Genomic DNA, 23,426 nt, shown 5'->3' on the forward strand with positions numbered 1-23,426 from the left:
GAAGCAAAGAGGTGGTAAAAGAGCTGGCCAAAACCATGCCAGATAAAAATGGAGCATCTCCAGAGGACTGTCATTAAGTTTATTATCAGGGACCCTTGAGACAACAGGCAGAGCCTCCCGCTGCAGCAAGTCTCCAAGGGGCAGAAGGACCGTTACCTGCCCAAGGGCGTGCGTGTGGCTTGAAATAAGCCCTTTGCATAGCTCTGATGTCATTTCTTTAGACAAGCCAAATAAAACAATCGTAACTACTTACAAAAACATCAGCTCCGCTCTAAGCTCTGCTGCTGGTGAACTGCACCTCTTTAGTGCTTCCAGGGAAGTGTTATCCAAATACCGGCGATATTAGAGACACGCCACTTGCGCTGAAACCCGTTAAGTTTTGCCATTTTTTTCGCTGAGAAGAGGACCAGCTCTGATGAGGTGCTTATGTGCTACAGCCTGGCTACTGGTTGTGAGTAACTTTTCCATTGCGCAGGGAGGCAGCTCCACTGATTTTAGTGGTTCCTACCATCCACTCTTCCATTTGGAAAGCTATTAATCTGTTTAAGTCAGCTATATTCTAGCTCTATGGTGAGCTGCTTGTAATTTCCATAGTGACAGGCTCCAGCTGAAGAAGATGCATAAACTCAGACCTAAATGAAAGACCTAGGAAAACCTGTTGAAGTTGTGTGTTTTAGGTACTTTGCTGCCTGGGGATCTCCATCTGTTGGAGTGATTTAATGCCAGGCAGGTCATTGCAAACAGCACAGGAAAGCATCTTGTACTAAGTGAAACTACTGAGAAACTATATTTATCGACTCTAGCTATATTTATCTAGATTTTCCAACTTCTAGGCTGTTTTGAGCCAATATGAAGCAGCAGCCACCTAAATGCTGCATGTTTGAATTGCTGTACATCTGTTGGGTCACTGAAACTTGCCTTTGACTACTCTCAAAATAGTTATCTTAGCAACGCTCGCCTTCTGACTGGGGAAGTAAGAAGGGTAACTTTGAGAACACTTTAAACAATTTCTTTCTAAACTGAAAAGATATGAGTTACAAGAAGCCATGGTGGTGTTTTTCATGACTCTTTGCAGAATAAGATGTCTCAAACGAGGAGAATCCCCAGGCACTTTGTGCTCTCCAGCTACCCCAATGGAGCACCAGAAGACGAAACCTACAGTAACCTCCGAACAATTCCAGACACCACAGAGCAAATGGAGTTTAATATCAGGTATCATGCCACATTAATACTCCTTCTGTCCTCCCCCCCCAAATACAAACCCTCAGACTTTCAAGAGGACTTTTGCTAAGCCAAATAATCATAGTGGATTCTATTGGAAATGACATAGATGCAAGTGTAGATAACCTGTAGTGCTTAACACTGACCATGCAAGATTACGCTGAATTAAATGTCTGTAAGTTTTTATCCTGCACAGGGACACAGATGTGGCTCTTCATTAGAAACCCACCTGTTATAGCAGGCAGCTGAGGAAGCCATTTTTACATAATTCTCTAGGCGCCTGTCACAACAAACTGATAGTGCTGCTTTGGGTTTTTCTTAATCCTGTACATACATTTTTTCCAGTTCAAGAGTCAGGGACTGCCTTTCCCCCCATCTGTGAAAATTCCTTTCTGTGTGGGTTTTTTTGTTGGCCTGACCAAGCCAATGCCAAGTTTTTTTAAGCAGATCTCTAGAATTAAGCTCTTAAGCCCACTTACTGTTCAGCAGATCTCATAAACAGATCTCAGCAGAAATACAAGTCAAAATAAAAATGTATAGTCATATTATTTTTTCTACCAAAAAAAAAAAAAAGGATGCGTGCCTAAATGAAGCTAAATTTAATTGGAAATTTTAATCAGTAAAGCGTCACCATTTTTTGGCATCAACATGTGCCACGGACGTTGTAGTTCAAGGATCTGCATGCCCCAGGACCTCCCTAACAGCCTTTAGGTTTTGGTCAGGTCATACCCTGGCACCACCCGTTAGCTGGAGACCCGCACTGCGTCATAGAAACCGTTGGAGTAAACCTGTTGGATGACAAAAAGACAGCAGTTACGTAATACGAAATATTATGAGATGGCTGAAGTGAAGGCCGTTTCAATATCTTGAGAACCTCCCCCAAAACTAGAATTCCATTGCCTTGTGTAAAGAAATTGGGCACCTACAAAAATCAACGTGTTTCTTCAAAAGTGCCAAATATGCAGCTTTTAATGAAAGCATCAAAGCACTTTTTTATGCCTATAAATACCGGCTTAAGATGTCTAATCAATGAAACCATAAATAACAGGGAAAAAAACCCCGCCTTAACACTTTGCTTTTACGTGCCCAGCTTAGTCCAACTGTCAAGGGTATAACTGTGCCTCACACTTGCAGACTGCTTTTTAGAGAACTGCGGCTGCTGTTGCTTGTTCTCCTCTAACATGCACGTCCCGAATGCTTTACAGCTCAGCAACCCAGGTTGGCCATCAGCTGGCCCTGATCGGCGATGAATTTAACAGGACGTACCACAGGAAGTTTGAAGATACACTGCTTCACCTGGCACATGGGTAAGTCATGTTCCTGGCACTGTCAGTCTTCAGATCCTTTTGAAAAGCATGTTAGATAGATAGATAAACAGTAATGTTTTGTTAGATAAACAGTAACATTTCTGTACACAAGGTAAAAAATTTTATCACTACTACTGCTGCTTCATACAGAACCTAAAAAAAATAAAACAGATACTGCGGCTTGTTTTACAAGGAAGAGCTTTATAGTGTAAATTGTTTTCATAGACTATAACCATTTACAGTCAAAAGATTAAATAGTTTCTTGGTATTTAAAATTTTACAGTAGTTTTCTAGGTTAGACAGTATCTAAGCACAACTGAGCAATGAGAGGTCTCCAGCCTAGTAAGTGTGATGCTTCAGGGATTAACATGTTACTGCATGTCAAATAACCCACCCATCCACATACAATAAAACGTGGCTAGGCTAGTTTGAATTGCCTTTTATCTGCTGTAAACTGACAGGGTTGTCATGGATAGCTATTAACAGCAGATTAACTGACATGCAGTTACGTCCTAACATGAGATACATAATCTGTGTCTGAACCCCCAAGTACTCGCGTGCGGTTCACCTCTTTTCCCCTTGCTTCAGGGAGAGGAAGGTCACTTACTGCAGCTTTACAGAGAATACAATTCAATTACATCCGTGTTCCTGGACATAGCATATAGTTGCGTAACTTCTACCTCAGTAAAGCTGGATTCACGCCGCAGGGAGACCCTGCGGGTTTTGCTGTGTCTGTCCTGTATTGCTGCCCCGAACTCTGATGCATTAGAGATCAACAGCTCTCGTTGGGTTGCGCTGTTCCACGTTTGAAACAAGAGCAAAGGCACAAGATTGCTGTTCAGGAGCTCTGCTGCATGTTTCCTTGTGTGATGTTAGTGATCAATTAATTCCGAAACCAAATTATCTTTAGCTTTCAAAGCCTAAGTTGCCAGGTCTTCTTCCTAAATAGAGAAATATACATGTACACATAGACTTTCAGGAAGGAGCATACTGGAGTTTTGGGTGTCTTTTTGTAGTTTTCTAAACCTTGGTATTTGATTTGCCAATTTTGAGAATAAATTTTCTATCCCCATGTGCTTTTTTAATTTTTTTTTTTTAAATCATCAGGGTTGCTATCAGTGTTTTCCAGACATGGAATGTTATAAAAAGTGTTACAAAAAGCTTTGGAAATATTTTGAACAACAACTGGGCAAAGAGGATCATTGGTTATGGAAGCTGGGTATGCTCTCTCCCTTTTCTCCCACCTTTTTGTCGACAAGTAGGTAACAGCAATGCCTAACTCCCATGTAAGCATCAATGAGTAAAGCATATAATGTGACTCTAGGTTTGGGTTTATTCCTTAGTTTGTTTTTTCTTTTTCGGCTGAAATTTCTAATTTTTAGACAGAGTATGCCGGATGTCTGCAAACAGACTCAAACAGCTGCCCAAGCCCCACACAGCTCACGGGGGCTCCATGCAGAGGGAGGGCTCCTCCCACCGCAAGACGCTGGAAGGGTCTACCCTGGGGGAGATAAGCAGGACTGCTACTGGCAGCCTTTTGGCCTGTGTTTACCCTGGAGGAGAGAGGAGGGTTATTTAGAGGCTGGATATGACCCTGCCACCGCAGCAGTCGCAGTAGCCACCAGCAAAACTAGACCCCGACACAGAACTGGACTGTATTCCCAGTTTCACACTGACCTCGCACGCAGGCGCTCTCATTAGCTTTTCTGCACCACCCTTTTGCTGCTTGTTTTTTCTAATTACCTTCCCTTTTCTTCCCGCAGATTTGCAGGCTTCCTTTCAGGTGCATCTGCCAGAAGCTGGTGCCTGCAGCCTTGCTTGTTGTTGCCTTTTGGTGGGCCATGAATTATGGACTGCAGAATTAACACAGAGGATTACAATAGGAGGTCATTGCTGGACTCTGACCAATATCATTAACACCCAGGTGGTGGCAGTTGGTTTGTTTTTCAAATTTACACTGATAAAAATCTCTTTTATATTTAAAACCTAGGCTAGTGCTGGGTCACTGCTGTTTCATACCTTTTTTAAAAAAGAAAAACGTTTAAAATAAGAAGGTTGTTGCTGGATAACTGCCTGACTTGCTAGTTTTGAAATGTGACTTGAGGCGATTAGAAGGTCTGTCCTTTTTGTGTTTGTTTTAATGCAATATAAAGTGTCTATTTCATATAAACGAGTTTCTTGAAGAGATTCTGGATGTGGGGAAGACTGAAGGCATGCTGGACATCCTTTAAATTTTAACACTGTAAAAACAATAGTGAAGATTAAAACCATGATACTTTTTTAAAATTAAATTGTTGCTTCAAATGTTTTGCAGTAGTATCTACTTTCTTTTCCAAGATTGTGCTATCACACATTAGTAATAGTAACTTCTCTCGTACATTTTGTTATCTAAGACCACAGGACAGGCTTTAGTTGATTTTTATGTAGTAAAATTAGCATATGAAATGATAGTTTATTGGAAAAAGTGCAGTTCAGATGAGCTAGCAAGCTAAGCTGGTGGGGTTGGTACCTGAGGGCCACTCAAGCCAAGCTATTCTTCAGAACTTTTCAGAAATCTACTAATAGATTTTACCTCCTTCTGCCTCCTTACTGCAAGAAAAACTCTGAGTTGCCCAGAAAAACACCGAGAATTTGACTGAATTTGGAAAAGGGTTTTTTTTGATGATACGTCTTTTTGGAAGGCATGTGCTTAAGGGGGAAATAGATAACTAAGGAAAACTTGAGCACAGCTTAGAGGATGGAGATGGTGTAGGTGTCACCCTCACATAACCCACTGGCAGCGGACACAGCTGGGTCTCTCCTCTCTCAACAACATGCCCCAACCATACCGAGTTACTCTCTATATCTGAGTGCATCTTCCCTACTGTTGAAGCTGCGTTTCACTGTATACAGTTATAGACTCTCCCTTGGCAAGAGAAAAATGAAAGTGCATCTCTGTGGTTTGGGTATTCCCCTCAGCAGAGGGGATACCTGCTTCCTGCCTAGTCAAGCGACTACTACGGTTAGCGTGCTTTTGAAACAGGAAAATGCAATATTTAATGGCCTAGAGATTTAAGCATTCATCTGAGGGGCTGGAGTTTCAAGTTCGAGTCCCTGCTTTAAATCAGACAAAGAATTTGAACCACTCTTTTCTTAAGCGGAGACAAATGCCAAACCCAGTCAAGTTTAAGCAGGTTGAGGAATGTATTTCCTCTCTTTTATGAATGGTGCCCAAATCCCATTATGATCCTAACTGCTCATCTTGAAAAATTCTTCTGGGGAAAAAAAGAAAGGTTCAACTAGAATATTTCATTTGACCATTTAATGTTAAAGGACTTTGAGATATCTTTGGTCGACTTGAAATGCAGAGCAAAAAGAAGGCACGCAAAGAAGGTATGTAGAGGGTGATGGCTCCAACGTACCCTGAAAGTTCAAGCAGCAGCAGCAGCGCATATTCTAGCGTCACCTTTTTTCAAAATGCCCTCGAGCCACTTTGCCCTTTCAGCAGCAGGAAGGCAAGTTTTCCCTCAAAAAGCACGGTTAGCACATCTGGAACCTTAGTCTCACTCAGGCCAGAAGCTGGCCAGCTGAATTGCCCATATAACCAAAAAACAGACCAAAGTTTCATTAGTGAATTGACTGCTGTGAATTGACACCAGAAAATAATTTCAGTTATTTCTAGATAAATAATCCTTATGCACAGGGGAGCAATGATAACTGGGAGACTGCCACACTGCCTCTTCTGTCCAAGAGCTGCATGGGATGACTCCGCTTTTTCATGCTCTTGCAATCAATAACGTAACGTTTTGAATCACAAGAGAGGGTAAGTTCAGCATCCAGCATGTACCGAGGAAAACACAGTCTCAAGGAATATAAAATGCAATCACACCAGTAAAGCAAGTGAAACACAAAGGGAACAGCATCCACAGCAAGAATTAGCAGAAACAGGGATCCCTCAGCGAGCAGTAATATCCAGACGCTCTTCTCACCTGCGGAGCTAAGCAAAGAGCCTCTTAGTTAAGGCTCCGTGCTGTGACTCAGGAGACCCAAATTTAATTCTCTCTCTTTTTTTTTTTTTTTTTAACTGCACACTTCCTCATGTGACAGAGCTTACAGCACTTTGGGTTTTTTTTCCACATCCTGTTTCCGCTTGTTCCTAGGTGAAGGAACCGCGCCGACTGTTCACGTCTTAAGCGTTCAGTTTCCAGAAGCAGAAGGGATAGATGAGTAAGCACGTAAAAGGAATGCAGGTAACAGTGCTAAGATCCAGGATTCTTAATTGCTCCGCATGCCGCTCTCCCGCCTGGCCACAGACAAGTTTTACAACACACGAGACACCCCTCTGCTCATTTACAGCCATACACCGAACGTGACGTCATGCTGCCAGGCACTACACGAAAGCAAGCCCTGAATGCTGTCCATACAGAGGTATGAAGATGTCCACCACGCTTTTTTACCCGATACAAACCGCAACATCGACAGAAAAGTACGATACCACTCGGCTCCTGGTTTTGAAGACACGAGGCTCACCGAGGAGCTGAGGAGCACCCTCGGCAACGCAGGGCTTGCTGCCTCGGCTTCGGCTCAAACGCTGCCCAGGAGGAGAGCCAACACTCACGCAGTGGCTACGGCTCCTTCTTCCCACTAATGAAACAGGGTCCACAAGAGTGCGACACTCTTAGGACACAGACTTCCCCCTTCAGCACCCTGCGTCTGCTAAAGGTGCAAAGGTTATCTGGTATCCTGCATTTGCAAACAGAGGTTTTTAGCATGTTTCTCCCAGAGAGCTTTCATTCCAGGCAAAGAGTACAATAAAGTGAAATGAGGCCAAAAAAAAAAGAAATATATATTTATGGTAAGAACAGTACAAACAGAAAACAGGTCTTCAAAATTTCCACAGAAAAAAAGTTAAGTATTTTTTTAAAAGTCCAGAAACTATAAAGCACTATACTAAAACCAAATTCAGTGCCACCAACATGCCATGCTCAGTTCCAACTATCATAAAAGCTGGTTCCCAAGTCACTAACGTTGCATTTGGTCTTACAAGATGTAGTCAGAGACTTATAACACAGCACATAATTCAGCATTTAAAAATATGAATGGGACTTAGCGGAGATATTCTAACCATCTAGTGATGACTTTGGTACGTTTTATTGAATAATTAACACCTTACCTGTAGCGTAGCAGCCTTCACTGAAATTTTCTTTACAGTAATCCCAACCCCTAATTGACAGCCTCTAATAGTCCAGGGATTACGCTGACAAATTCTTCTCTGTTTTACTAATAGTTAATGTTTACACATGCCAAAAGTGGAATTTGTACTGTAAAGGTAGGCTCAGCTGCCAATTTCAGTTCACACAAGAGCTGTTTAATAATACACTTCACTAAGCAGTCATAATTGAGGCTAGTATTTTAAAATTCACTTTCCCTTTCAGAAATGTGATATTATGAAATGATTAATACTGCAATTGCAATTTATTCTGCATTTCGTAATAAATTGTTGAAGACGTTGGTCATTTAAGTAATGTATCCTCTGTTTTCCTATATAACTGTTAAACATACCATTAAATATACCAAAAAGAAAAAAAAAGGCAGGGGGAAAGCTAGAGTTCAGTAGAAGCTTCCGGTCACGCTATATATGCACAATGTGCTATAATATGCACAATATAACCTTCTCCTGCTTGTTTCTACATGGTCCCCTAGCAAATACTGTTCTCTGTATTTCCTAAAGCTTTCAGTACCCCTTAGAGGCAAAGGGCAAACAAAGTGAGCAGACGTTTTCCGCGCACCCTGCAGGTATCTTGCGCAGGCAGCACCTATTTTAATAAACCAAGGGGTTGGTTTACAGACCCCAAACCCAGGGACTCTGTGCTAAAGCCGTTCCACCTGGAGCACCACAGGCCCCGAGGAAGGTGCTGCAGGCAGCAGGCGTGCTACCCGCGGCTGGCCGGCCAGCCCAGGGACCGGCCACCAGCCCTCACCCATCCAACAACAGTTGGTGCCAACAAGGGAACTGGGAAGCTCTTTCCAGGAGAGCTCAGGACAACCTGCTACTCTCCAGCTCATCTCCTGCTCTTGGAAAACGGACAAGCTGGCAAAACACAGCCAAAAATGGAGAGACAACCAAAATATCAGCATTCAAATCCTCCGCCCTGGCACCCTGTTACCACAGGATTCACCCTGTCCGAAGGTGCCCGTGAAATGATCTTTCCGCAAAGTTTCCGGCGCTGCTGTTTTCTGCTCTGCCAAGAAAAGTCATCTGAAGGGCCAGTTCAGCCTACGCGGCCGCAGAGGCTCGGTCAGGGACGACAAAAGCCCTGCACCTCTGGGGAGGTGGGGAATTTCAGTAAGCTTTTTCTTTCAGTGAAACATCTCTTGCATAACTTAGGACAACCAACGCAGCACTGGACAACCGGAGGGAAAATTACTTCCATCCATGTATGGACTACAGGCCGGTAATGATGTGCCCCACAGCATTAAAAATACCAAGAAAAGCTTTATAGTTCATTTATAGTTTAACCTCAAGAAAATCACGTTCCTAACAACATCTTCTGCCTTACCCAGCTGCCACCTGGCAACACGGACACAAAATAGAAGAATTTTACACAAGAGGAACGTCCCACAAGTCAGTCGAGTTAGAAAACGGGATCACCAATGTACCGGAAGCTGTACCGACCAGACGGCTTCTCCAAACGTGCCCTCGAGCCCAGTGCAGAGCCCTCTGTAACCCGGAGCCAGCAGCCTTGTTCTACCCCTGTATCCATGCAGAAGACACCTGCATCAGGCTGCCCAAGCTACTGACTTTAACCTGAATCCACACCCCCATAAAAATTTTTTAAAAAGAAAAAAAAAAAAAAAAGGAGAGAGGGGAAGTTGCTTGCAGGATTGAGGCCAAACAGAAGGCTATTTGGCGTGTTTATTGGCAGCTTTGCAGTCCCGAAACAGATGGAAGAGCCAGACTTTGCTCTCCCCTTCCATGCCCGAGGCACGCAGGGAAGGGAAACGTTCACTGCGATTACGCGCACGGTGCTCTTTTCATCATGAGAAGCCATGAATGTTTAAGACTTCCTCTTTTGGGAGCACGATGCTATTTTTAAACTAGTCAGAAAAAACAAGTTGCGTGGATTTCTCTCAAAAGGCTACTTAGGTCTCTGCTGCTTCCTCATCTTCCAGAGCATCTACATGGTTATATTGTTTCCAGGCCTTTAAATTACATTTTTTGAGAACGGCTCCTAGCTGCTTCCCAGGCCCCACTTCGTATGTGTAAGGAAATTCTGTTCCTTGCTTTCTCTCATATACAGAATGCATGGTCTGTTCCCACATAACAGGTGAAACCACCTGCTTCGCTAACAGCTTCTGAATGTGCTTTGTGTGCATGTACTTTTTGCCATCAACATTGGAATACACACAGACCAGTGGTTTCTGAATCTCAATCGAATTTAGGACTTCAGCCAGTGGCTCTACTGCTGGTTCCATAAGTCTGGTATGAAAAGCCCCACTGACTGGAAGCATTTTTGTACGCGTAAAATAATATTTTCGGGCATTCTCCTGCAAAAACTCCAAAGCCTATAAAAGAGAGAGAGAAGTGAGAGTCTGGCATGGCAAAGGTTTACTCAGTCACCCCACAAGAACCACCTCATCAGACTTATCGTGACAAAGGGTCTCCTTTCCCTACCCAACAACTGAGCACACACAGTGTGTGTGGGAAAAAAAAACCCAAACAAACCCCACAGATCAAATACTTTTGTTTGAACAAACTAAGGCCGTACAGGTTAACCTCCACACGGAAGTGCAAAGTAAAAGTTTTAAAAAAAAGAAATGGTAAATTCAACTAAAGCGGTAGTTATTCTGAAGCAATACCTGTAAGTGTCCTGCAATGACTCTGCTGTCTGGAAACAAATAGTTTGAAATTTCACACACGGGGTTTTCTATACCCAGCGATTCACAGTGTTTACGGGCTTCCAAGCAGGCAAATTTGTAATTTGCCTCTCGTCGACCGACAACCGATAGCATTCCACTGGGGACAGCTTCCGACGCCTTTTGCATGGCTTCGGCACGCACCTTCACCGCGTACAGCGCTAAGGAGAAAAACAGAGATGCTCGGTAAATATAAGCCCCGAGAAAACACCATTACAGGCGCATCTTGCACTCAAAAAAAAGGGGTGGCTGTTTACTGTCATGAAATACCAATGCTTTTAATGCCGTGTTACGCGTATGAAAGTGAACAGTGGAAGTAGAAAGTAAAATTTATCCTCTAATTAAAAGAAAAAAAAAAAGAGGCGGGAGGGCAGCAGCGGTAACAGGCGACGCTCCGGCAGAAGCGCGGGGGTGGGGATCCTACTGGGGGGGAGGGGGTCACCACGTTCCCCGGGCACCTTCGGCAAAGCCCAGGGCTCCAGCGAAGACCAGCGCCGCGAACTCCCCCACGCTGTACCCCGCCGCCGCCACGCAGCTCTCCACCACCTGCACGGAGACAAACCCGAGGCCAAACATCAGCCCGCTCCCGCGTGGGACGCCCCACAGCCCCGCGGCGGGGGGCGCCCAGTCCTGCCCCGCGTCCCCACTCCCCGCGGGCCCCCGAAGCCCGAGGCGGGGCCCGGCCTCAGCCCCCCCAGCCCCGCCGCAGCGCGCCCCTCACTTTAGGCCGCTGGTGGTTGAGCCTCTCCACGGCGGCCAGGGAGGCGACGAACACGGCGGGCTGGCAGTGCCGGGTGCGGTCCAGCTCGTCCCGCGGCCCCTCCAGGCAGAGGGAGAGCAGGTCGTAGCCCAGCACCTTCTCGGCCAGGCGGTACATGTCCCGCACGCCGGGGTACTGCAGCAGCCCGCGGCCCATCCCCACGAACTGGCTGCCCTGCCCGGGGAAGAGCAGCACCGTGCCCTCCCGGGGGCACCGCCGCTCCCGCCTCGCCGCCGCCACTGCCGCCGCCGCCGCGCCCGGCTCCTCGGCCCCCACCGAACTCTGCAGCAGGTCGCTCAGGATCGCCGCCCGGTCCCCACCGCCGGGGAGGGAGCTGCCCCACCGCCGCGGTGCGCCGCGGAGGCCGCCGGGCCCGCTGCAGCCACCAAGCCGCCATGTCGCCGCGGCCCAGCTGCCCATGGCCGCCGCCCGGCCGCCTACGCCGCCGCGCCCCGCGTTGCCACGGGAACCGGGCGGCACCCCCCTCACCCCCGCGCCAACAACCGCCCCCCCGCCCACCGGGCGCCGGGAGGGGGAAAAGGGAGGCTGGCCGGTTCTGCTGCTCGCCGCCCTCAGCCGCGCCTGCCGCCCTAGGCCTAGCCCGTGCCGCTCCTCCCGCCCAGCGCTGGAGGTCCCTCCTGGGGGCGGGCCCCGCCGGCGGGAGGGGCCCGGGCGGCCGCGGGGGCGGGCGCCGCGGCTTCGCGGCAGAGGAGGCGCGGCGGGCGGCGGCGGCAGCACGGGAGCGGAGGTAACCCTGGGGCTGCCCCGCGCCCCCCTGCCCGCCGGCCGGGGCCGGGACCCGCCGGTCCTGCCAGGGCCGCCCGTCTCCGCCTCACGCCGGGCAGCCCCTGCGTGGGTCCCGGCGGCTCCCAGAGCGGTACCGCCGCCGCCGGGATCCCGCCGCGGCCCCGGGCGACCCTCGCCTTTCCAGGGCCGGGAGGGCGGCGGGGCGGGGGCTGGCGGAGGGGCTTGGCGGGGGGGGCGGGCTGTGGCGAGCGCGAAGCCTCTAGCGACCACCCTGCGCGCCCGGGCCAGCTGGGGCGGGCTGGGGCGCGGGCAGCCGCTGCCGCCGCCCGCGGGCGTTGCCGTGCCGGTGTCCGGCGTAGAAAGGGCTTTCCCCTTTTTTTTTCTCCTTAAAAAAAGGGACCTAAAGCAGGAAGCTTATGATTAATTACGGTTTTGCGCACGAGCGTCCTAGTGGTTCACAGCTGTGGAAGCAGGCGGCTCCGCAGCTGTCCGTCAGACCCGGCGGTGCCGCGGCCGCCATCCCCCGGGGCCTGGTTTGCTTTGAATTGGACGTTTCTTTAAGGGCGAAAGGGCTTTTTTTTTTTTTCCCTTCTGAATTTCCAAGTAATGCTTATAAAAAAGCACAAAACGCACTTTTACTAATTTGAGCATTCAACGGCAGGATTGATTAAAAAAAAAAAAGTGAAAGTTGCCAAAGTTGCAGTTGTGCAACGACTTTGCATCACTTTTGGTTATGAAACAGTATCAAGCAGTGAGTGGGACTTCTTGGCAGAGCAGCTGAATAAGAGAGATTGTGTTAGTTTAACTGGGCCGAAGGAACAGGGAGCAGAATAGGAAGAAATGCTGCTGACTTTTTATGCGGGCTGATTCAAAAAGGTCACAGAGAGCCGATTTTGCTCACTTTTCCAATCTCTCTCCTGTGCTACTTTGTGAGATAGATGGTTTCCTCTGTTTTTGTCAGCCTCTAGGTAAAATAGCTGGAAAAGCCAGTGAGCTTCTCAACTTAGCTGAAACATATGGGCAGTAACATAGGCTATACATGATGTATGCTTGACTACATCCCACTCCGTGTCTGCCTCTATGAGTAACGTGAGTGGTAACACCTCTTGTGCCAAGCTGAGAGGAGATGCTGTGTGGCAAGCCATCAGCTGAGGCAGCACTGCAGCGAAAACTCGGAGGGTAACTGCTGCTCTCGTCGCCGTTCATCTGGTGTGCTGGAGCTTCTAGGTGCTCTTACCACCAGCTGCCCCACCAGCCCCCGGCAGCAAGTGGCACCCCTTTTGCACTTGGCCATCAGACTGGAGTTCACCCTACCAGATGCCCGTCAAGCCCTGGGAAGACTCACGGTTGTGACCTTCACCTTTGCTTTCAGAGGCAAAGCCCTGGGCAGAGCCCATTCCTGCAGACGGCCACAGCGGCCCAGGTAGTAACGCTGCGGCTGCGCCCCAGCACGACCATTTTATCTTGGGCTTGCTGTCAAGGGCGCAGACCACTTGTAAAGCACTGGAGACTTAGCAGGGGGTGATGCCCCATGAATGTCCCACTGCTGTTAAAGCCCATCACTGCTTGGATGTGGCACCTGATACGTTTTATCGCCTCGAAAGAATACCTGGTGATCTGGAAAGAGTCAGGCCTAGGCAGCGCTTACACTAGAAATACCCAAGAGAAACTTAACTTTTTAAAGTTAAAGTGGATGATGCTTTCCAAGTGGGTGGGAGAAGATGAAGAAAAACCTACAACCGGACTTCGGGTAGCTGTTTGGAGGGAAGGTTGTCAAAGGGATGTTTTGTCTTTAAAGTATGCTGTGTGCAGAGGATTTTACCCAAACATACATAGGGAAAATGAGAAGAGATTGAGCAGTAAATGGCAACTTATCACCTGGCAAGATTTGTTCTAGCGTGCGTTTTAGTTCACAGTATGTGAATCTTCAATAAATCATAGATTTCTTTGCACAACTTGTGCTCTGCCATTTTAAAGGAAGTGTAACCTGGGCTGTGAGACTTGTTGTCTCTAAACCCAATAAGTACACCTACATCCTTAAATAAATACAGTAATTTTAATTTTTAGTTATAAATACATATTATAAACATACTATATACACTTACTTGTTAGATACTTACATTGCATTTATGTTATATAATATAGTTTTAAGTTTCTCTATTACTTGTGATTAGATAATGAAGATAAGACTGCTTTTTTGTGGTAGCTGTAGCCTGTGTCACAGACTGTGACATAACTTTGTTTTTAGTGTTGCGGTTTGGCAGGAGTTAAAGCCACAGCAGACATAGTTTATCAGTATAAATTAAGTAAGTACCCCTTAATTCTTCAGACAGCTATGTCGGGAAGAAGCCTTTTCCCCAGGGAAAATTTGCATGCTGCCTCATGGATCTGGGTAGCACCTTATCTGCCCTCAAAAAAACATACTGTGGAGGATGAGAGGGAGAGTATATGTCTTGGGGGACCCCCCCGACCTGCAGTATTTTCACAGCTTTGTCAGACTACCTCAAAACAGACGGGACTAGAAACCCCAGAACTGCGTGGGTGATTTAGCCCTGCTGAGAGATTTTCCTTCGTGTTTTTAATGTGATAGCTATAATTTAAGCCCCATGTGATTGGGTAGCCAGTGCTAAGTTGCACAACAAAGGGATTAATCAGAGATGTATCAGCACAGGGATATAAGAAAACGCAATGAAAGGAGTTGTCCTTTCCTTCCTTCTCCTTCCCCCTGGCTGAGCTCACCCTGGGAGTGCCCAGAGAAGGGGAAGGGACCCACCTGCCTTTCAGAGACCTGCTCAAAGCAAAGAAGTTTTAGTTTACTTTCCATCAGGCTGAAGCACACAAGCTCCTATATCATGATATATCTAGTCCCACCTATAGTGTACCCCATCCCTTTTTTTGGGCACGCAGTATTTTTTCCAGGAAGAGGAAGACACAGAAAGCTTCTGTTTGTTCTTCTGCATGTTAGACCACCATAGAGGAACAACCTGCAAAAAGACAGAAGCCCTTTGCTACTATTACTAGAAGCCCCACTGCTTAGGCAGCAAGTTGCAGTATTGTTTCCCCTGCCCCCCCAGCTTTATTTCTCCTGTTACTTTACGTAGCTGGAACCAGCTTTGGGCAAGTTGGATGTTTTGAATACCTAGAAAAATTATTTTAACATGTTTGTAAAAAAGAAAAAAAAACCCACAACCAAAAATCTGGCCTGCTGCAGCCCTCACTGTGCTGCTGAAGCCCTCATTGCACTGCTGAAGCTGTCTGAAGTCACAGTAGGGCTAAACAGAAAACTGGCAGGATGATGAAGAAAATGTTGCAGGGCAGAGATAAGAAGTGGAAACAGAAATAAGTTAAGTGTGTGCAGGAAGAAAAGATTTCCAACTGGTGGTTCTTAGAGGCAGATACCCACTGGGCACACAGCAAGTATCATCCACAGACATCCAGGTTTCTTTGGTATGAAAATTAGGATGCAAGAATATTGTGCAACCAGATCTCACCCTGAAGTGGAGCTGAGATATGACTGGGCAAGTAGTAATTATTTCTAGGTTGTGTAATACAGAGGGGCTGTGTTAGCAAGCCTGTGCTGTGTACATTATCACCATGTAATTTCAGGATTATCAGCTATACCCTAAAGGGAAGTCAGAGCTGATAATCCTTTATATACTCTGGGATTACATTACTTTTAAAAAATGTACAGGGCGTTCTATAAACATCGTATGGGTCTCGTGCTGCACACCTAACCAAACAAACGCTACAGCACTGACCAAATGTACCGACTCTCCAGTGCAGCCTTGCCTTTTGCTCTACACCAAGTAACCAGAGGAAGATGGACATGGCTTCTTCCAAAATCAGCTAGTGCTGCTCCCTGAGTTAGCTACTGCTTTTTATGGGAAATTGATACTAGTATTTCATTTCTTGAGAATTAAAATACAGGAATTCCCACTGCTGATGAACAGCTGTTGTCTACTAGGCTTAGCCTACCAGCACATTCGGATATTGCTGCATGGCTTCGTTCCTCTCTCTCCTTGGTACTATGCAAGAGAGTATTTTGCCATGCTTGGGAAGCCTGGAGAACTACTATTGGAAAACATAGTATATAATTAGTAGTAAAAAGCCTGGGATACCAACATTCAATTCAAGCCAGTATGTTCAATCTCTTCACTTCTATTTCTTCCCCTTCCCTGCTCATGCACAGCTTCACTTTCCCTGTTTCTTTGCTTTGTGCCTTCCCCATTTCTGTTTGCCTGCCTGATTTTCTTTCTCTTGTCACTTAAGAATTATTTCAGCGTTCTTCCTCCAACATGCAGAGGGACAGATGTGTAGCTACATCATTTATTCACTAATGCAGCAGAGCAGTATTTTTCCAATTTGATAGCGTTTAGCACTTTCAGCTTGCAGAACACTTTCAGATTTTCTTCCCTGGGGGAAGTTGACAGAACCCCTGCCAAAGTCCAGGAAACCACCCTGATATTGTTATGTCCAAATAAAGCATAAACCCCTTTGGGTCCTTGCTTATCACTTAAAAAAATAATTAGCATTTGACAGCCACACTGGAGCTGCACAGCACAGATGTCCAGTACCTCACAGCATGTGTAGAGAACTAAGCCTAGTGTTCTCTCTGTAGGCAAAGCAAGAGCGACAGGGTTAAGAATTCGTGAGATCTTACTATCTTTACATTTCTAACTTAACTTAACCTTTGGGAATTACTTATCTGAAGGCAACCAAAGAGAATCATTGTGCTTGGAGCTCTTGTTCCCATTACACCTTGTTGCTCCTGTGTGTAGCACTTCCTTCATACCCCAGTAAAAGCAGAGCCTTTCATGCTGTCAGTATGGGTGACAAGCAGCGTATACTGTGCCTGACAGCCTGGTCCCTCAGGAAAGTAACAATACAGATCTAGGCGTAGGAGAACACAGTAACTCTTCTGCTCCATTTAAGACGCTCCCTGGTAAACAGCAAGTAGAATCCATGAGGCAGGAAGTATGGCAGCAATGACTATGCAACATTGAGCTATGCCAATTTTTTCCTCCCTTCCTTGTTCATCCTCCACGCAAGACCTAATCTATACTATTCCAGGAGACTAGCAGATGTTCTCCCACTTCTCCCCAACCTTAGTTCTGAATTCTTTCCTGCTTAGTTTTTCTTTCACTCATTCATTCTTTTGTTCTGTTTATTCATTGCCCTCCCGTAACTCTCCCCTAAGGCACGCCCACAGCCCAGCAGCCTACATGCCCCTTCTTGTTTACTCCTTACACACTTGTTAATCCTGCATGCTTTACCAGTTCCTCCACACTCTCTGTTTTGCCTTCAAAATTCTGCTCTGCTTCTATCACCAGGATTTTTCTTGATCCCATGCGATCTGGATTGTGGTCCCAGCCACTGAAATCTCTTCGTTACATCTGTGTAACTGTATGGGCAGACCCGAGTACAGGGACAAAAACCGTAACGCGAGAGAGCTCCCTTGCTGGCCAAGCTTATACCTGTTGTCCAAACAGAAGTCCCCTGTACCAGCAGAACTGCGACAATGCAACGTCATCTGTGCGCCATTTCCTACCAGTTTCAGCACATCTGTTACAAGTGGGATTTCCTCTTCCCCACTCCCTGCCTCTTCATCCCAGCATAGTCATAACTATAGCAATAAAAACTTTTAAACATGGACCAAGACAACAATAAGGCACTTTTTTTCTTTGAAAAGCCTCTGAAATGCTGGTTGCTCTAAAACTTTACGTTCTCTCCCCAGGCTTCCGCAGTTGCTCTGTCCCTGCTGCTGCAATCTCTCTTATGATTCCTTCCTACTGTCTCCCGCTCCTGCATAACAGATGAACAGGAATTGGGTGTATTTGCCTACTGTATATTTGAAAAAAATAATGCGTTTCGGTTCTGCCCTTTGTTATCATCTCTCATCTGTTTACATTTTAGCAGCTAAACACAGCTCTTCTGTAGCATTTGGCTTTTGGCCAGAAGATCTGCAAGGAAGCATTTTCCTGCTTACTTTTTTTACTACTGTCTGCACTCTAACTAAAGCTGCACAGCCTACCAGAACAAGGCATTACTTAGTCTTACTTCTATAAACAAATTTAATCCAGTACGCTTTATGGGCTTGGCAGCTAAGATTGCTGCAACTGATTGAATGCTTCATGAAGAAGCCACAGGTGTACTCTCCATTTATCCACTGAGATCTCCTTCCTTGTTTAGCAAAACATCATTTAAGTACTTATCTTCTTATTGTCCTCCCTGGTGTTTGTTTTCTGAGGCAGCTTCTCAAGTGTCTGCTACTAATTCACATCATTCTTATGAGCCACTGAGCATCCTCATTCCCCTTTTGAGGCTAAAAATGCAACACAACATATACAATTATTTTGCTTGAGCACAGGAAAGCACACACTTTTTTCTTACTCTTGACTATGCAATTTCATTGAGTGAATGGGCTTTTTGGTGAATACAGAGATAAACATTTCTTAGTGCATTTTTTTTTTCCCCAAGTGCAGTTCATGTAATACCCAACTGCTTTATTTCTCTGGCATACTTATGGGTGAGGATATTTATGTAGGTAAAATTCAGTAATCTTAGTGCACAAAGCTGAGAGGGAAGTAAAGGCCTCAGTTCCCACCTGCCATGTAACTGATAGGTTCCTTTATGGATGTGACTATTGTCCAGTGAACCTGGTACAAAAGCTACTAATTTCAGCTGCAGTCTTTCTCAGTGACAAAACTAGGCTGTGGATCACATCCTACACATGTGGATATTTTTAAAATCGGCTAAAAATGGAAAAAAATTTGTAGCTGCATTTTAAAATTGCTCTGCCAATCAACATGTTTGGGTTTGTTTCAGATTCACTGTCTCAATGGAAGTGGTACCAGCCTGGGCCCCAGCAGTGGGTTTCACACTCCTACCCCATGCAGGAGGACTTTTAGGAAGCAAGATAACCAAAAAGGAAATCCCAGTGTGGTATGAGTCTCTACAGAAGCCATCCTGGTGTCCACCTAACTGGGTGTTTGCTCCTGTTTGGGGAACTCTCTATACAACTATGGGGTATGTTTTTCACATTGTGCTAAGGCATTTATCTGATCTCAAAGTTGCTCATTGTATAATGCTGGGCCAAAGAACTATTATTGTAGTCCTGTGGCTGTGTTTGTAAGAAACTGTGTCAAGCTGCCCGTTTAACAGGTAAAAACATGTTTTGGGAGTTGTGTGTGGGTTTGATAGGACATTTTGTATGCACAAGTATCCACATCAAAAGCAGGAGTTTGAAAAGCTGCCATTAATTTGCTTTCCTCATTCATTCTGAGGGGAAGACCTGCCAAGCTGGCAGCGATGGAGCAAGGCAGTGCTGGGATTTCCTCTATGTACGTCCTTCAGTAGGTTTAGGAAAATAAAAAAAAAAAAAGGTGGGAGGGGGGCAGGGGGGAGAATTAAGATAGAACTGTTCTAACAGAGCTCAATTAAAAGAGACCAAAATCAAAACACACATGTCCTTTCAAAAAAAACTGCCAGGCTGTTAAACTGTAAATGTTTGAAACTATCTACTACCTCCTTATTTAACTAGTTTTAAATACTTGACAGCACAGCAATTACTGTCAAATGAACAAAGAATCACAAGGCCAAATACCACTCCTGTAGGAACCTTAAAAGTTTAATAATACCATATTTTGGCAGCTATTACTTTTAACAAGATATAGCAAAATATATTTATAGACGCAGGTTGTCTCAGGAGATTGTTTGGGCAGTTTTGATACTCCTCACAGATTGCTCTAGAAGCTCTTCACCCAACATTATGTGCTTTTATGTTAACTCTGGTGAGCCGTGCCACAGAGGAGGGGTAGCACTGCTCCTAGAGCCTCAACAGTGGTCAGTGCAACTCCCAAGAACAGAGTGAAGCTTTGTCTCTCTTCCGCACTTGGTCATCAAGAACTAGCTACGTACCAAGATTCAGCATGTTTTTCCCTAGCTATCAAATACACATTGTTGCTAATACAATAGTAATAGTTTTTAGGCTGCAATATGCCTTTTATGGCTTATGCCTCCCATTTCTTCCATCATCACAGTACATTTTAAGTGATTTGTAGTTTGTATATAGCACTGGCTTAACTATAGAAAGTTTCAGAGAGACCAAAGCTTTTCCAAGTTAACATTACATAGTCATCCTGCAGGTTAGCTTCAATACCACACCACCTCTTGCAAAATACAGTAATGATGCAATGTCTGAAACTGTATCTGAATGCTAAATTGGCACTAACACATTCTGTCATTTTGGTTTCAGTTTCTTTCCAGAAAAGCTTTGTAATTTTTATAGCCCCTCCTTTCCCGTCAGTATTCTCTTTCCTTTCTCCTCCTAGAGTGTACTTTTAAAAACTGCTCTCTACTCTTGTATATTCCAAGAGTTAGCATTTGAATCAGATCACTACTATCCTATCCTGTGAATAAAAAAAAAATGCCTTTTATCAAAGAGGTCAGAGCTGAGTTGCTTTGCTGTGAAGAGCTTCCTTCAAGTTGACTGCACAATTTGTCACCCTGTTTCTGGATTCCTCATCATAAACCTGGATATCAAGTTAAATATTTTAAAAATTCAAATTGTGACAGCTTATCACTTACTTTGATAATATCAGAATCAGTATATTCTGAGGTGGATGGTCCCAGTTATCTACTATACATCTAGCTCAGTGAAAATATCGTATTTATTACCAGGCCTTTTTTTCTGTAATCCATCATGCACACATTCCTTGAATGATCAAAACATCTCATTCCTTTAGAATCTCTTGAATATTTTAGAAGCAAGAAATAACTAAAAGCAAGACTTAATAAGCTTACACGCCTTTCTTGACATTTAGCTTCCTAGCAGGTATGTACATCAAGATCTTGATCTGAAGTCAAAGTTAGATGCATGAACAACTCTTAAGTCCACAGTGTGGCTCTGTAAATCACTTAGGAACAGATTTGCCTGTTATGAAGATAAACTGTTGAGTTTCTAGTGCTTACCCCACCCACCTCTTCCTTTTCTTAAATACTGTCTGCAGTCAAACTGCCAAGATACCAAAATGCATTGTTCAGTCCCTATGAAAGTAATAAGCAAGCAAGCAAGCTTGGGTCACCAACTGAGTTAAACTGTAAAAAAAAAAAAAAATCCTTCTTGTATGACCTGCAATGAAGACAAACTCCTTGCAATTACTCCTATGGATGTTTGTCTGCTCCTAAAAAGAGTAATGCTTACAAGCTGGTCCCCATCTTTGCTCCACTGCCAAGCAGAAATACATATGAGCCCTTTGCTGTCCAGCATAGTGCACAGTCCAGTTCACATTCCTATCAGGATGGAATCGGTATTCAGTTACTAATTCTGAAACAAAGATATAATTCCAAATGTTGGCATTTTATCCAGGGGATTCTACTGTAGTCACTTGGAATGGCTGTGCAGGCATCTGGATTGAAATCGAGCTAATGTCTAAAGGGAAAGTCAAACAAGAGCAAAAGAAATAGTCTTAGGTGATGAATGGTCAGGGTCCTTCAGTGTAAAAATAAACTTTACGTTAGTAAAGTTCACAGATCCTGAGAATTCCTGTCTTTAGCAACTTACATTCTGGGATCCCTCAAATGAACTGTTTCTCCATGGTATTAAGAAGATCTGTTCAAAATCTTCAAAATATTTTTGGAAGATCTTTCAATAGCCAGGATCCCACAGACAAGAATGGTGTGCTGGATGCTTCTTGTGGCTAACTCTTCCCACACAAGTCCTAAAATCTTTGTTCTCTCCATCTTTGTCCCATCCACTCCTCCCTTCTGAAATGTGACTATAAGGTTGCTCCTGCTCTAACACCATCCATACCCATACTCACCTGTGCTTTGGGATGCCATTTGTTTTGTCCATTCCCACCTCAATTCCTACTTCTCCTATATTTCATCCACATTAAAAGGTTTTGTTTATTTTTTTAAATTTTTTTTTTTAAAGTCACCATCTCCCAGTACCAAAATTAACAGTTTCTTCACTATTTAGAGTGTTACCTTTTATTCTTTGCATCTTAACCTTGCTTCCATTTCAACATGGCATTCTCTTTTCAGACCTGCACTTCTCTGCACTTAGAAGTGAGAAATCTGGCAGGATAGGGAATTTTTCTCTCTCAATATTGCTATCCGCAGCAATCAATCAACCCTGCGCTCTCAGTTACTCTGCCAAGTAGTGCCTGGATATCTACTTTTCCAAATGAATTCTAGACCCTAGCACTGAAGTTACTGCATTTGAGTGAGAATGTGTGGTTGCTTTCTAACCAAAGTACTGAATTATACCTTCCATTTGCTTTCTCCAGATATGGCTCCTACCTGGTGTGGAAGGAATTGGGGGGCTTCAACGAAAAGTCGGTGGTTCCTCTGGGTCTGTATGCAGGGCAGCTGGCATTAAACTGGGCATGGACTCCAGTATTTTTTGGAGCTCACAAAATGGGATGGGTAAGTAGAAAAGTAAGTTTCTTAACCATAGGCTTCTGCTGTCATTTGCAAGGTGCCAAGACAAAAGTTGTATGTTAGGCTCATTTTCAGGGAGAAAAGATTATGAGTACAGAATATGGCTTGCAGAAGTTTTCTAAAATTCTTTAATGCATGCCAGAAGCTACCTGAGAGAATTTACATATCTACAACATCCTTAAATGTTTAGATTTCAAGAAAGTCCTTCTGCCACCCTTTGATAAGAGCTTTGTGTGACTAGAAAATGTAAACATTTATGCCTTACTAAAATTCCTGGGTGTCTCTCTGGCAAACAGCAGTGCTAAGAAGCTTATCATAACATTACTCAGGTAATCAGCATCTGTTTTAGACAAGACTAATTTTCTGCACTCTGAAAAGAAACAGCTTGCCTCCAAAATAAAAATCAATACTAAAAAATATTTGCCTGGATCTCTAAATATACATGAAATGCTGTAATAGTGGAAGAATTTGCAGTCCATCATTGATTCATTCATACCACATCTCTTCATGCAGCATCTATGACACGAAAAGAGTGGATAAGTTTACTTAGCTAAGTGACTTGCTCAAAGTCACACTGGGTTTGTAGTCAATGTAACACTTCCCACTGCCAAAAAAAAGAGGGTATGGGCGAGAGGGATTTTATTCTCCCTCTCCTGCTCCCAGCTGCAATTCCCTTTCTTGTGACTGTTTTATCATTTTATGAATTGAATTGACTCAAAACTCAGCAGAAATCTATCTTTTTTTGCTGGCTTTTTTTTGAGAAGGAATTAACTCACAGAGGGATCCAACAAGTGCCAGAGCTAAGTAGCTCTAGTCAAGAAAGACCATCTAGTCAAGAAAATGCAACAAGTAAAACCAACACTAACCACCTTCCTGTGTTTCAGGGGTTGGTGACTCTCCTGCTCACTACTGGTACAGCAACAGCTACAACTGCTTCCTGGTATAATATCAACAAAACAGCAGCTTATTTGATGGTTCCTTATTTAGCCTGGCTAACCATGGCTTCTGCACTCAATTACCGTATCTGGAAGGACAATCACAACAAGAAATAA

General features: G+C 44.8%; 3 protein-coding genes across 3 annotated transcripts; 2 read left to right on the forward strand and 1 right to left on the reverse strand.

Annotated features, from left to right (window-relative positions):
• Window positions 1-1,081: 1,081 nt before the first annotated feature.
• LOC309404857 (uncharacterized protein) lies at window positions 1,082-4,393 on the forward strand (the record flags this gene model as incomplete). Its single annotated transcript, XM_081999482.1, has 4 exons — window positions 1,082-1,212; window positions 2,427-2,528; window positions 3,636-3,747; window positions 4,292-4,393. 4 exons carry the CDS (start codon window positions 1,082-1,084, stop codon window positions 4,391-4,393), a joined length of 447 nt encoding a protein of 148 aa, XP_081855608.1.
• A 4,534-nt stretch (window positions 4,394-8,927) lies between these two features.
• Window positions 8,928-11,604, reverse strand: MCAT (malonyl-CoA-acyl carrier protein transacylase; the record flags this gene model as incomplete). The annotated part of the gene is made up of 4 exons (XM_082007925.1): window positions 8,928-10,073; window positions 10,368-10,585; window positions 10,883-10,970; window positions 11,146-11,604. The coding sequence occupies 4 exons, from the start codon at window positions 11,602-11,604 to the stop codon at window positions 9,651-9,653; spliced, it is 1,188 nt and encodes a 395-aa protein (XP_081864051.1). The 3' UTR covers window positions 8,928-9,650.
• A 7,165-nt stretch (window positions 11,605-18,769) lies between these two features.
• TSPO (translocator protein) lies at window positions 18,770-23,426 on the forward strand (the record flags this gene model as incomplete). The annotated part of the gene is made up of 3 exons (XM_081996604.1): window positions 18,770-18,957; window positions 22,221-22,359; window positions 23,259-23,426. The coding sequence occupies 3 exons, from the start codon at window positions 18,770-18,772 to the stop codon at window positions 23,424-23,426; spliced, it is 495 nt and encodes a 164-aa protein (XP_081852730.1).

This window comes from Phaethon aethereus, assembly GCF_964289735.1.
Source record: "Phaethon aethereus genome assembly, chromosome: 1".
Taxonomy (NCBI): domain Eukaryota; kingdom Metazoa; phylum Chordata; class Aves; order Phaethontiformes; family Phaethontidae; genus Phaethon; species Phaethon aethereus.